General features: G+C 46.1%; 1 protein-coding gene across 7 annotated transcripts in view; it reads right to left on the reverse strand.

Moving 5' to 3' along the window:
• Nipped-A (Transcription-associated protein Nipped-A) overlaps window positions 1-14,764 on the reverse strand; it is a 361,163-nt gene that overhangs the window by 211,539 nt on the left and 134,860 nt on the right. For all 7 annotated transcript variants that reach the window (XM_055075904.1, XM_055075900.1, XM_055075899.1 and 4 more), the window contains 3 exons: window positions 11,841-12,131; window positions 5,092-5,243; window positions 4,441-4,541 (listed from right to left, as the gene is read on the reverse strand). In XM_055075904.1, the coding sequence (XP_054931879.1) occupies window positions 4,441-4,541; window positions 5,092-5,243; window positions 11,841-12,131 (544 nt within the window). The remainder of the gene's footprint in view (window positions 1-4,440; window positions 4,542-5,091; window positions 5,244-11,840; window positions 12,132-14,764) is intronic.

Raw genomic sequence — 14,764 nt, forward strand, 5'->3', positions numbered from 1 at the left:
GTCAAGTGCAAAAACGCTCGAGCCCTGTGCATTGGGTGCATGTTGAAAAAATAACCCCAGGTGGTCAGAATTAATCTGGAGTCCCCCACTGTGGTGTGTCATAATCAGATACATATTCTAGCATGTAAAACCACAGAATTTAATTAAATTTAAATTATGGGACTCTACATGCGAAAACCATTTAATTAAATTTAGCTTTCTCTTGCAAGTGCAACAAATTTAATTCAGATAGATCCTGCAGTTGGCTCAAGAGAGCATTTCTGCATTTCACATTTGCTTGAACAGGAAAATCAAATCGGAACTTCCTCTGATTTAAGGCTTCTTCTTAAGGGAATATGGGGGCTTTTAGAATTATTTTCTTTAATACTTGAGCTAGATTCATGAAAACTTCAAAGTTGATGTAGTTTTGTGCTGAACTTAAAGGCCAATTGCAACGAAATTCTGGGCCGCGTAGAAAGCCTTGTTTCAGATAATTTAGACAGAGTAAGCTTTGTGGGAAATTTTATGCTAAAAATGCAAGCGGGCACATCACAAAACGCTCGTGAAAACCTCTATTTTTCATGCCGGCGCCGAAATGATGTTGAGGTTAACGTGGCTTGGCTTCACCCTTCCAAGCGCCCTCTACATTTACGCTTGAAGGCCGTTCTGATCTCCGAAGCTCATTCTTCTGCCTGGCAGACCTACCACCGTGATTGCCCTAAGAAAAGTGCAAACACTATGTGTTAACCGATATGTATGCAATAAGCTGGTATAGTTTATGCGGATACAAAACACATTGTATTCAACGGCCACCGAGTCGGGGACTTCACTTCACTATTTGTAAAACGAAACTGCTGTTTAAGCAGGTACAGTTTAACGAGGCTTTACTGTACTTATAGTCATCATGAGATAGCATTTGCCAAGCAGATCTTGCATGGGCAACTGAGTGCACTGCTCAAACATAGCTTGTGCAGCTTCGTCAACTGCGGTTTACATGCTTTGTGCACGTTAACTGGTTTGCGTAGCACTTGCCTGCTGTGGTGTTTGTAGTATCGCGGTTTCACTATAGCTTTATGTTATATTATTTGGTAGTCTTATGGCAGTTAACAAACATTAGGGCTCTCAATGAAAGAAGACGGACTTGTGGAAGCTGAGAAAACTTCATCAGAAGATTGTTCACTGGCTGAGAAAATCACGAAAAAATGCAAAGCACTGTTTTCAAGAGTTGTCCAACCAACAAAATAGCTTTACTTGATAGCCGACACATTAATATGCCCCAGGTGAATAATTGGCGCATGATTTTGCTCAGTGTCGTCACTTTGGTGCATCAAGGAAGGCGGCCGAAGCTGCCCGCTTTTGCTCTGCACTAGTGAGCTGGTAACACTCTCCCTCTTTTCTGCTCTTTGGATCCGTCTTCTTCATTTCCCATACGTCATAGCTAACGTCCCTGTACAACCGGTTCCATCATACAAGTACTTAGGCATTACCTTGTGTGGCGACTTGTCCTGGAGCACACACGTTACGAACATCATTTCATCCGCTAATAAAACACTTGGATTTTTAAGACGTCATCTCCGCCAAGCCCCTAAACATGTGAAGTTATTAGCATACAAATCCCTTGTCAGACCAAAATTAGAATATGCCTCACCCATTTGGAACCCGCACCAAGCTTACCTTATAAATGCACTCGAATCAGTCCAAAACAGAGCAGCCAGATTCATCCATTCATCATATTCTTATGACATCAGTGTGTCAGCTTTGAAAGCTGAATCTGACTTACTGCCCTTATCACTTCGTCGCCGCATTGCCAGCCTTTGCTTGTTTCATAAATTTTTCCATAGTTCACTAGGCCGCACACCCTACATCGTCCCTCCAGCTCGCATATCTCATCGCACTCGTCATCCGCTTCAAGTTTCCCGACCTCGTGCCCGAACTACCACCTTTGCTGCATCATTTTTTTCCCGTACTGCAGCAGACTGGAACGACCTACCCAACGACATCGCAGCCATCACGTGCTCATCCAACTTTGCCAATAATGTTACCAGTCATGTTTCGTTGTGTTAACACTTGCTCACCAAAATATATGTACCCACCCCTTATGTAATAACCCTCGTGGGTCTTTAAGGTAATAAAATGAAATGAAATGAAATGCCCTTGCTGCTTTGCTGTATTGGCAATTCTCATAGAATACGAGACGAGGCTTGTTTCATCCCTGCATTGTACCTCATTACTGCTTCTGCAACAGCAATTTCTACTGCAAATTGGAAGGGATGTTTGGTCTTTGGCACGAGGGATCAGACCACAGAATGCAGTGACTCGTTTGCGTTTTGTCTTTTGCCTCTGTGGCAGCACTGCACAAGTTTTTTTTGTCAGTAAATCGTTCACAGACAGGTAGAAGTGCCATACTAACATGCTCAGGCAAGATCCGGTGATTCGGAAGTGTCTCTCCTCTAGCAATAGCAGCATTCTGTTTGCACCATGAGTTGGCACTACTTATGCACAGGCTACATGATTTGGGTGCTGATCACGTGAAGATATGTGATGGTAGGTTGCCACGAGCACTTTGTGAATACTATCTATGTTGCCCACATTAGTTAGACATTAGTGGCCAGCCGTAATAATTGGTGAGCTTTGTAACCAGTTCACCTGCCAGTCGACCTCTGCCACTCAGACTCTCACCACACTCTGTTTTGTACTTCTGGATGAGGTTGCAAAGAGCAGCGCTTCTGCACACGGTTAATGCAGTTACCCTTCTCTACATTTATGTATTGGCCTCTACGAGTGCAGGCAAAGATCTGCCTGCTGTCTCCATCACAAAGTATTGTGATGTAGTGCAAACCATGGCTTGAGAGAGAGCGCTCAAAGAGGGAAACAGCTGCCTCTCGTTCAATTTGGCCTAATTTCCTATCAGCATTTCTTTTGGCATGCATGATTTGCTTCCCAGGCACTGTACCCAGGATCTTCCTTTGGTGGTGCATGTTTGCAGCCAAAGCAGAGGTTTGGCAGTACCTTTACATCTAGCACATATCCTGAAAACAATTATATTGCTACTGCACCCACAGCAATATGAGAGAGATGGCTCCTAGTCATATAGATGGCATTGAAACCAACTGCAATTTTCTCCGGCATTTCTAAAACTGAGCTCTTTGTAAAGTTTAGTTTGTAAAGAAAACACCTTTTCACAAACTTCCATTGCAGCTGGGTTTAGTCTTCCCTTCCAATGGCCTTCGTATGTCTGTGGGATATCCCCATAGCAGAAAATAAGTCATTGAGCGCTATTTGCCTGTTTCCGGCACATTGAGCAGCACGAGCCGCGGGAACATTTATCTCAAACGAGTTGGATTTTGCCGTTCCCACCAGGCATGGTGAGCTCCATTACATTTCCAAACAGCCACAAAAGTCGCATCCCAGGCTCAGTTGCACCGAAATGCCGTATTCATTTGTACCTCGGGAGATCGAAACACTACATTGGGACTTCTGACACATAGCCTTCCAAAGCAGTTTGTTGACAATAGCGATGTCGATGACCGTGCACATCGTGGCCGAAGTTGACGGGTCCGTGCCGTAGCACATCGTTGCGAGAGTTTGCAGCTTCTGTGCAGTGGCCACGAGAGATTTGCATATAAACCGGCAATTTTTTGCGCCCGCCTTTTGCTGGAGCCGACTGCTATCATCCTTACCGGGGAACAGTGCTGCATCAATTCTTCGTCGCCGTTCCTGGCCACCACTTCGAACAGAGCCATCAGTGGGCACAGCGGACTAGCCCGACGTCATTGAGCTGGCCGCCGTCTCATCCACTGATTCACCTTCCGATAGTGTGCCGTTGCCCTATGTTATCACTGTCAGTCAAATAAAGCAGTCCACTAGCCTTTTAACTCATTTCCTGCACTTCTTTCCAAACTTGTGAACAGTAAAGTACTTCAAATACAGCAGCATATCGCACATTCGCGCAAGTCTTTATTCACTTCCCAAATGGCGGAAGCCGCGAACGATGCAACGGCGTGCAGGTGGCTGAACTTCAAGCACACTGAACCATTTTGCATGTGATGACGAACAGTCAAAGACGGGGTGGTGGCATTACTCTTTTCTTTTTATTTCTTGTGCTTTTGTCTGCATTGGCAAGATGCATAAGGCTTATTTCCAGTGGGAAAAAGAGCTGAAGGATCACTCTTTCATACAAGGCCAGAATGGCCGCGTAATGGAGGAAGGCTACAAAATGTAGTGGCGCCACAAATGGGCGTCTTTTGTCACGTTGTTGCAAGAAACCATATCGAGTTTGCTCGCTTGGATGACAATCTTAAATTCTACACGTCTCAGAGGCCCAAAACTTCATATATGGGTGGAAGGAACCCCCAACAATTACAAATATGACAAAATTGAAAAATCAATTCTTTTTCACGATTTCTCAGTCCTAAGACCCGCGTGCCCCCTAAAGACACAGAAACGGAGGCAGGAACCCACCAAACATGCCCGTCAGAGCCATCTGGTGGACCTTGCGTGTCTCCACATCTTGGCACTTGTAGGGGACGGTCTGGTTTGGTGAAATCTCGCCTGTGCCAAAGCTGCAAACAAGCAAGCAAACACAGTGCAATGCTCATTAAATGTGACTGGCCAACCATTCTGCAGTGGCATATTTAGCCATTGCTTTGAGTTTACATTGAGCTTTATATTTTGCTTATCCCTCAACATTTACATTTAATATTTTACAGTAAGCAAGCTAAAAGTTATGTGAATATGTTTCTGAATACTCAAGGTGTGTAGTAAGCATTGTATCGTTTTTATACATCTCTTCTCTCCAAAGTAACGAAAGTTTGAAGTTGTAACTACACTTGTTTCTTTTTTTTTTTCTCAAAGTTTTAAGATATTTCAGTACTATAGACTTAGTGCACTCCTTAAAAGCCTAGCCATGAAACTTTTTCAGATTTTTGAAATAATTATTAACGCTGGATGATTACTTGCTTCTCAAAAAACTGCTCACAACCAAAATCGGTTTTATTAGAAAAGTGTAAAGGCAGAGCAAAATAAGTTAATTTCTGACAGCAAGCTTCATTCGCAACGTGCTTCTCATCGAGAACACGCACGCTCCTGTGGTGGGCACTGCGCCTAGCTTACCTTGGATGTGAGAACAGTTGAAGCATGGAATGCCGATCATCATCCAGTTGTATGTTGGCCACCAGGAAGCCACGAATGATCTCCCAGCACTGGCGCCGGTAAAATGAGTCCGTGCCGCTTTGCTTAAGGGCGTTGAAGGCAGTCTCAATCAGCTGCACACAGAAGGGGAGACATGCCGATGGTGTAGACAGGTACCAACCAATCAACTGACAGTTAAAAGAACCAACTAAAAATAGAAAAAGAAACTACTGTACAGCACACATAAAAAAATGCCACATGGTAACACAAAACAATGCATACAATAGAACCTCAGTGGTTTGATCCCGTTTCGTAAGATTTTCCTGCGTGCACTCAATTTCCTATTCCGGTTACAGTAAATCTCCTCGTGGGTCGTCGCACGCAGCATGTACAGCTATTCCAGTGAACCCTATCGCAGAAGCATCTTCACCTATCTGTGTCACAGCGCACATGGCATAGTGCCATTGGAAGTGCACTGCATGCTTTCAACAGATGATAACCCAAGCCTGTTGTTTTCTGCCGCAGGCGGCACGAGTGAGTCATCACATTTAGTTTGGCAGCACTGTATTCCAGCGTAGCCTACCAGCTCAATTTCGCTCTGGTTTCCTGTCGCTGTCTTAAAACACAACACAACGGAGGAATGACAATCAATCTTGGGATGTGTGGGTCCAACCAGCTGGATGTGCGTCGATGTCTTGATTTGCAGGAGCACATCAGAACTTCCCGCCAGTAGAAGCTGCTAACCCCAACCGAATTCCAGGAGCACAAAAGTAATCTTGCTGAAGCGGCAAAAACAATGTGCGTCTCTGGCCACTTGGGCCCACCAGCTCAGTGTCTCATACTACAATGTGCGTCAGCGAGTCTAGGTACAATTTGCAGAACACATCGCATTACCTTTATGTCAAATACAGCTCAGTCTGCCAATTTATGGCGAAACTTCGGATTGTATGTTTTAGCAGGCTAGAAAATTTTTTTCTCGTGCATTCTTTTTTATTTAAATGTATGAATAAGGTTCTACTAGATAAAGTAAAATCCTGCTAACTGGAACTGATCAGTCGGTCCCAGCACTCACATGTATTTGAATGGGAAAGAACTCCCGCAAGTTTGAGCTCCTAGAACGGTGGAGCGATTATTTTGAACAAAACTTCTCGCATTTCACAAGCCACCGCTCGGAAAGCCGAGCGAAAGGCAAAAGTATGATGCTTCATTATGTGTACTGAGGAATAAGCCTTTTTTTTTTTGTGATATGTTAGGCCCACGGGGCAGGCACCACCTCTCTACAGGGTAAAGTGGAGCGCGAGCAGAGTTTTAGCACACTATCATCACAAGCCACCATTCAGCAGATACAATGGAGCCCACTTATACCAATCCATGGCACAAAGTTTGCCCCCATGCATTGGTCAGTTATGGCAGCACTGTGCTAGCAGCACTATTTAGAGAGTGCACCTTCGAGCAAATCTTCCTCCAGTGCTGCTGGACCAGCGCATGATGCCTGCCGAGTTCCAATGAAGCTGGGGTGCTTAAAAGAATTTTCAATCACGGCTGGACAACTCTCATCGCACCACCTCCGAACACATCGAGAATGGAGGCCTTGTTTTTCAAAATTGTAGACAGCAAACTGCACGAAATTCCACATTTGTCAATGATCTCCATCTTCTTCCTGCCCTTTTCAACCTGTGCAATAATTGTAGCTTTATTTTGTAGCGTCAAAAATTTATGCGTTTTGGCTGGAGGTGGCCCCTTGGCAGGCTGACAAAGCAGACGGTCAGATGAGCAAGTTCGCGCGCAGCCCCGAGAGCAGACTCGAGGTTGGGAGGAGCAGCCTTTATCTGACCTGATGTGCGGGAAACCAATAAATGAAGTGGTGCATGAGTTCGTTGGCCCCAAGAAGTCTGAGGGCCTGTTTGGAAACGGTGCCTTTTTCAAATGCTCTAACTGCAGATCTTGAATTGCTATAGATAGCATCCCATGAGCTATCCAGCAGGGCTAGTGCAATAGCCATTTGTTCAGCCATTTCCGAGACTCTGGTCTGAACCGAGAAAGCATAGGCTATTCCTTGGTGATCATCGACATTGACGATGGTGAACGCCCGACATCCCTCACAAGAGGCGGCATCCATAAACCTGACCTGTCACTCATCACTGTATATATGCCTAAAGAGGTTGGCCGGCCTTGCCCTTCTCCAACCCGGTTATGATCGGGGAGCGTGTTCCTAGGTATGGGCGCAACTGTAAGCATGTCGTGTAGGTATTCCGCTCCACAAGAGCCCATGCCATGATGGCACACAGGATATAAATTGCCCACTGTGAGGCCACCTACGCTTTATTTTGATTCCTTTTGTTTTTTTATGTTATTTAGATTTTCCAGTCGGGACACTGTGTAGTACTCACTCATTCTAAAGGATAAACCACAATCATCATCGTCATCACCGCTGTCACCTGTTGCCAGGTGCAATTGCTCTACTGCTGTTTCTTTTTTTTTTTGCTGTAAACAAACATGGTGGCAGCGGCGCAATCGCGCTAATGTGGTAGTTTACATAATTTTAAGGGCACAACCAATGAGCATTTTTTGGACCCAGTAAGTTTTACGCGAGTAAATAATACGTGGACTGCCTTCGCAGAAAATTTCGTTATTGTGGGACTGCTGTAAAAAAGAAATTTCGTTGTCACGAGATATGAAATACATGTACATTGACCCTATGGACGGTCGCCAGTGATCTGAAAATATTTTGGTGCGGCGAGAATTTAGTTGTGTCAGGACTTTGTTATCCCGAGTTTCAACTGTATGCACCGACGAGGGCGGTGATCAAGTGAGAGAAGCGCCCAACATGGTCTGTTGTGAAGAAACGAGCAATGATTCAGCAAGCGCAGCTCGGTTGACTTCAAACGCAACATCAGATAGAGGACCAACACAGAATGACAACATATCAAATCAGAACATAATACAGTACACATTCGTTAATTCAGTTCTGGTTATTTCAAATTTTCAGTGAATTCAATCTCGGCTGCAGGTCACAGCCGGTGCCCATGCATTTCTATGGGCCTAAATTTTATTTTTTTCGATCCTAAATTTGGCTTTTGCCAGATTGTTCGAACTTGACCAGTCAATCAAGGAAGACTGTCAAGCAACAACCGTAGCTCACAATTGTCTGATTACGGTACTTACCCAATTCTAATTCGCACCTGTTTTACAAGAAAATTGAGTTAAAAACTGCCTGCGCGGTGCAATCGGTTACAAAACGCAAACTGCCTTTGCGGCGTTTGTATGCTTTACAGCATAGTAGCAATTTACCGCGGCAACGCGAACTTTAAGACCGTTCTGCAAAGTCGTCTAAATCAGTCGCCATTGCGCAACACATATTAGACCCTTGGCCATTTTTCTTGCTAAAAGGTTGAATGCGCCGTGAGGAGAGAGTGGCAACGTAAGTGGACCGAGAGCCCCAGATGAGGTGAGGCAAGTTGCGGTTCTCAAAGGCTGCACATATGGTTGACTATTGTTTCCAAGGGCAAGACCAGGTGGCATGAGTGCGTTTGCGACAGTAGGCGATAGAGGAAGGAACATGCAGGTGACGCAAGTGCATGTGGTGTGCTCGGATGGGCAGCATGTGGACAGCCTTAGCGAAACGCTGTGGAGTGTAGTAATAAAGGGAATGTTTCTGATGAACGTGTCAACCTGTCGTTGTTTGTAACAAGTGGGTGCTCGTCCGGGATTGACATGTACATGGAAGCGGTGAACATAGCTGAAGAGAGGCTGCAGCATCTGCTGGGGCATACCAACGGCTCCGCCGTGCAACTTGAGCAACTCGCGGCAGCAGTTTCAGAAAGGCTGAGTGCTGCCGAGGCAGTGCCAACAGCTTCTGCGACAGCAGAAGTGGCAGAGTTCAACCGTCAGGCGACACTGCTCTGCCAGCGGGAGGTCAGCTACCTAAATATAGCGGACTTAACGACATCCAGTCCCCTGAGAATATTTTAGAACGGCTGGAGACATTTCGTGTGGTCAACGGTGTCGCCGCCGACAGAAGGCTTACCCAGGCTTACCCTTCGCGCTGCTCTGGAGTGCAGCGCGAAGTTTTGGTGGCGCTTCGTGGCCACGCTTGCGCCGTGGGAGGACCTTACGGCAGCATTCATTGCGGATTTCTCTTCTACTGATGCGAATCAGAATAGGTTGATCGCTTGTTGCAGAAATGTGCCTGCAACTCCAAGACTTGGTAGAGGGCAAACAGTCTGCCAATCTCACGGATTTGGCTAAGGCAGCTGACGGCTTCATGGAGCGTGCTTGGAGGCGGTTGCAGTACAAGCCAACGCTGCCTCCGACAAAACAAGTGGCAAGGGACCTTGCCTTTCAGTCAGCTGTGAATGAGACTGCCCTACCTGGAACACAGCCCAGAGCACTGATGGCTGTGGCTGTTGCGTCATTTCGATCTCTGCTGGCGGCATCCCACTGGCCATTGCATCCCACAGCGATGCAGCCATCCTACCGTCGAGTCCAACTGCACAGACTGAGTGCTCAGGTTATAAAGCCAACTCTCGCAGCACCATGAGAGGGATACCATGAGCGTGACTACGGGGAATTTACCTGCCATCGCTGCGGAAGTGTGGGTCACCTAGCTAGCGAATGCCCCATACGCCGGTGTACCGGTCTGCCCCATGGCTGCGAAAGCAACAGAATTGGGCATTTCCAATCAATATGTCTGGGAAACAGGAGACGGTAGGTGCTGTTGCTGCAAGCACCTACGTGACTGTGGTGCAGGTAGCAATTTCAGCCGGCAGGAAGGTGCCCCTCCTGGAGGTGCGATTCAGGAAGACTACGTTCCAAGCTCTACTGGATAAAGGCTCAAGTGTGAGCGTACTTGAAATACCAGGGGCAAAGGTAACAGGAGACAGGTGCAAAGCTCAGGACACAGGTGCGTGCACTCCACCTGGCAAGAGGTTGGTCACAGTCTGCCGCATCCCTAATGTGCAAGATCCATAGGCTACGATCGGCCACAACCAGTGCTTCCAGTGTGTGCCAGACTTATGCTGGGACTTAGTTCCCGGCAGGGACTTTTCGAGTGCAACAGGCATCTCTATACATGTAGTATACTGCTCCAACCACAAGGACTGGGGCCAGCACACACCTGCGATCACCCTTGCCACATGCACTGCCGAGAGAGTAGTCACTGGTTATACAGTCAAACTTCGCTGCAACAAAACTGACGGGATGTGCAAAAAAATTAGTTGAAGTGGAAATTTCGTTATAGCGAAATCTCCCACAAAACACTGTCAGATTTGACTGCACACTTCACAAACATCATTTATTTCAGAAAAAAGTCGGTGATCTTAATTTGCCTCCGTCCTTTGGACATCAGCACAGTGGTGCGATGCTCGCACTTGGTCAGCAGCCGCATCGCGATGTCTTCATCACGGGCGCCAATGAAATTATGAATGAGGTCAAATGCCTCCATCACATCGAGTGCAGGAGATGGGGCAGGTGTGCCTTGTGTGTCACTCTCACCGTCCAACAACACGTTATTATGGCAAACCTCGCGAATTATGGACTAGTCATTTAATTCATGAGCAACTACATCCGTGTCAGCGGTGATGTTGTCGTCTGTGCCGACATCCGTTAGCACATTTTCGATGTCCTGGAAGGCTGCCCATGCCACAGTAACTTCTGTGGAGGGTGGCTCCATTCTGAAATGCTCTTCTTCATCTGTTGTCGAGTTGGCCATCACTTCAGTGTCAGGCTTAAAGCAGGCGGGTGCAAAGCAATTTTCTATTATGCTTTGCCAGGTCGTTGTAGCAGTTAAGAAAATTCAGCAGCACAGCGTATCAATGGGATTCCGCTGTGTTGTGTATTTTCACTGGTCGCAATCATCAAGCAGCTTGAAATGACGCCAACTCCACCCTCAATCTCTACAGTGAAGAGAGTAGTGAGGGAACTGCCGGATGACTGTTGTCAAAAAAAAAAAAAAATCTCTATCTTTCAGCTATCACAGCACAGTCTGTCTTTAGGTTGCAGGAGATGTAGATTTGGTGCATTTGCATACCATACTTTCATCTGTCTGTAGCGACAGCCATGACAATGGCCAAAATAGACTGACCAGCTTACATGCAAGCATATGTGCACACGTACACCAAAGCGTTAATCCACTTTCCTGACTGCTCGTGCAATAAATATCGGGAAAGTTTGATATTTCGGACTTGGTTTATTTGAACTTTGAGGTGTTTCGTGCTGATTCCGACGTATCGATCAGTGATCGTGTTATGCGCTGAACCGCACATATTGTCAAGCGTGATATTGAAACAGGCTGTTTTTTGTTCGAACTCTACTTTATTCTAATCATTTCCTGGACCCTTTAGAGCTTGATTTAACGAGGTTCCGCTAAGTACCATTTATTGTGTAAGGACAGAATGAGAACTTTGTTCCACAAACATAGTTACCTACAGAATTTCCAAGCATCACCAAAATATTCCGCAGAGTCCTGAGCCCCTAGTCAATCACTGCGCTAAGAGACTTCAGTGCCACGCACTTTTTCACACTATGTACAAGCCCCGGTCATATGATTAAACGAATGCTTACTGAACCATTGCTCAAGATTGGCCTTACTCGAATGCCACCGTGCATTGTACAGCAACAAGCGATATCACTGACCGAATTGTTGCGACCGGATTGTGTGTTCACAAATGAAAACGAGGGTGAGCCCGTAAAGGTGACAAGCGCTCGAAGCAAGCCGGTGGTCAGGCAAGTACCTTGTCAACGGGCAGCACGATCGGTGTCTTGTGGTCCTGGAAGTGGACCGTGATGCAGGGCCCCGGCGTGTCACGGTCCAAGTAGTCGAGGCGCTGGGGCTCCATGAGCATTTTGCGGTTGCCGCCCCCGAACTTGCCCAGCACGCGGAAGGCCACCTGGGCGATGCTGTCGGTCGGGTTGCGCAGCGTTCGCCACAGGGCCTGCATCAGCTCGGCCCGCACGGGCTGGATGTGGTCGTACAGGAAGTCCGGCTGCAGGTTGTCCACGCACAGTTCCAGCGTGCGCAGGCCCTGCACGCAGGATGTCGAGGCTTGTGTGAGCCAGCTTCGGGACAGCGAGCGAAATGCAAAAATGCGTGCCTCTGAATCGTCGGACTGCTGGGCTGGTTGGGGGCACCATGTTGCATCGCTGAGCGGAATGGCACCTGTCCTGTCCGCATCGTTTTCTTCCGCCCTTATTCCTCTCAGCCACGCAACATGATGCATGCCCCCAGGCCAGGCCACATTATGGTGAATTCTGTTGCACAGGGACACGAGTGACAAACCAGCGTTGCCGCCACCATTCTGCTAAGATGACCACAGTAATAACTAAACCAAGATTGAACCAAATGACCAAGCGGGCAGAAGAATGTTTTTCAGATCTTTATTTGTTTTTTTGCCCTCGTTTGCCATTTCCTTCTGTGGCTTAGGAAGCTGCCCCTGGTGCAAATGACCATGAGCTGTTTAAGGGGGGATGTGGCAATGAAAGCAATTTTTTTTTTTTATTTATGGAAATACATGCAGGCATGATTTGTTAGGCCAATCTCACAAGTGAAATCAATTTTGAGATATCGGTTGTAGTTGTTGAGTTACAACACTTGACAGCCTCTGTTAGGTACCCTCAAGTTGATTAATTAATTAGACATAAGTTAGTCAAGATTTTCAGATCAGCACATTCAAAAAGGCCAATTCTGTGCTATAAAGCCATTAGATAATTTTTTTAATGCCCAAATAAGCACAAAAGGTTGTTTAACTTTCCTACGCATATTGTCAAACAAACGACTTTTGCAAAAAAAAATGGTTTAGCAATTTTATGATGTGCAGAAAATATGAATGGCTTGAAAGCACTCGTCACTGTTACAGAGTCCAAGTGCAAAAATACGGAATAATTTTGTCTTCATTCATTCTGAAATGGCACTGGGATGACCGACAGCAGCTGCAGAAAAAATAAAAGCTGAGAAAATGGAGCTTATAAGTTTTATTTGTTGGAAACATTTAAATAAGGGGTGTATGAGGACTAGAATATTCAATTTCACATTGAATAGGGAACATTCAAATAATTCAATTCGCAAGTCGAATGTCTAATTTTCAATGTCCCGAATATTCGATCTTTCAAATGTCGGTCCCTTTCATGAATGACCCGCACAAACTTGCCGTGGGCCTCCCCATTCGGGAACTCTTTAGCATCGGTGCCAATGGCAATGCGGAGAAGTGCTGAGTGACGTGATGCGCATTTGCCCGCTTTTGTCTGTCCCACAGGCTGGCCTTAATAAGCTAACGATGACCCACAGAGACCACCCGCCATGAAGATAGGAAAGCTCTGTCTCCTGTTTTCTGGAAGAAAACTTGTAAGCAATACTTTCTTGTTAAATAATGTGATCAGCCTCCTGAGGAGGTGCAGCAATGTGTTTCTTGCACAAATTTGGGAAGCACAAAAGGTTGAATTCAAGTGTTTTGGGATTCAATATTTGATTCGATATTTGTTTCCTTTTTCTTGATTCAATTCGATATTCGAATCGAAATATATTATTCGGTATTTGAACACCCCTAATCAAAATGTTTACTTTGAGCACCTAAACCTCACCTGGGATGTAGTCCTCTGCCTGCGAGGACAAATTTCCTCTACACTTTGATGTAGTTTTTCGCTTCTTTGCCGCAGTTTCATGCACCTTAGTTGCCTTTTCGATGCGTTCTGCATCCTTCTTCAGCAGCCTGTCGCAGTGAACACGATCCTGGACTGTATCCCAGTTGCAATGTGACTGTTCGACCTCTCTACATCATTAAACTACTGTGCAGTGCTCTTTCACAGCTGACATTAAAACGGCAAATTGCTCTGCCACAGCACTTTCAACACTCAGGAGTGAGGCAAACTGGCTTTTAAGGGGGGACGCGGGGATCAGATCGCGAAAATCGCAAAAAAGATCGATTTTTGGCAACGACGCGTTTCGGTATCTGCAATGCCTAATCTACATTGTATCAATATGGTTTGACTGAAAACGCACTAAAAGTGCCCGAAAAAAATTAATTTATCAGTGCGTAGGGCGAGAAAACAGCTTTAAATCGCGTAAAATCACCGCAGTTCGCGGAGCCCTAACTCGTCTTTCCCGCCACCGAACGCCGCCATCTTGGTATCGTTTGAACGCTCGAAGTTTCGCCATTCCGTTTCTGAATTCTTTGGTCGTCGCCATCTTGTAACAAACGTACAAACACAAAAGCACGACCTACTGGAACTCCAGACCTGCACAGATATCCGGCTTCTATGGGAGCAGCTTGCGCCCACTTTCGTTCAACCGACGGCCGTAGGTGGCGCTTTTATAACCTGTTCGTCTGCTACGCGGTGGGCGGCTGTGCGGCGTTGTAATTAGTACGGCAGCTGTTGTGTTGTGACGACCTGCTTCTCTAGTTGATGATTTTTGCTAACACAGTGACAGTGATGTCACAAGGCTTTGATCGGTCACTTGGCTCCAAAAGTTGACTGCCCGAACCTAAAAAATGTCGGAGCGTGTAGTCCGCTGCTCTCTAAAATAGCGTTAAATAGCCGCTCCTATTGCCTTTTTCAAGCAGATTATTATAAATCACATTGTGTATAGAGTTTGTAACGTACACATCAGTTTCATTGTACACGTTGTAAAATTCGCGTCTGCGCTCTTTAGAAAATTGAAGCC

The sequence above is a fragment of the Dermacentor andersoni genome, chromosome 2 (genome assembly GCF_023375885.2).
Source record: "Dermacentor andersoni chromosome 2, qqDerAnde1_hic_scaffold, whole genome shotgun sequence".
NCBI classification, from domain to species: domain Eukaryota; kingdom Metazoa; phylum Arthropoda; class Arachnida; order Ixodida; family Ixodidae; genus Dermacentor; species Dermacentor andersoni.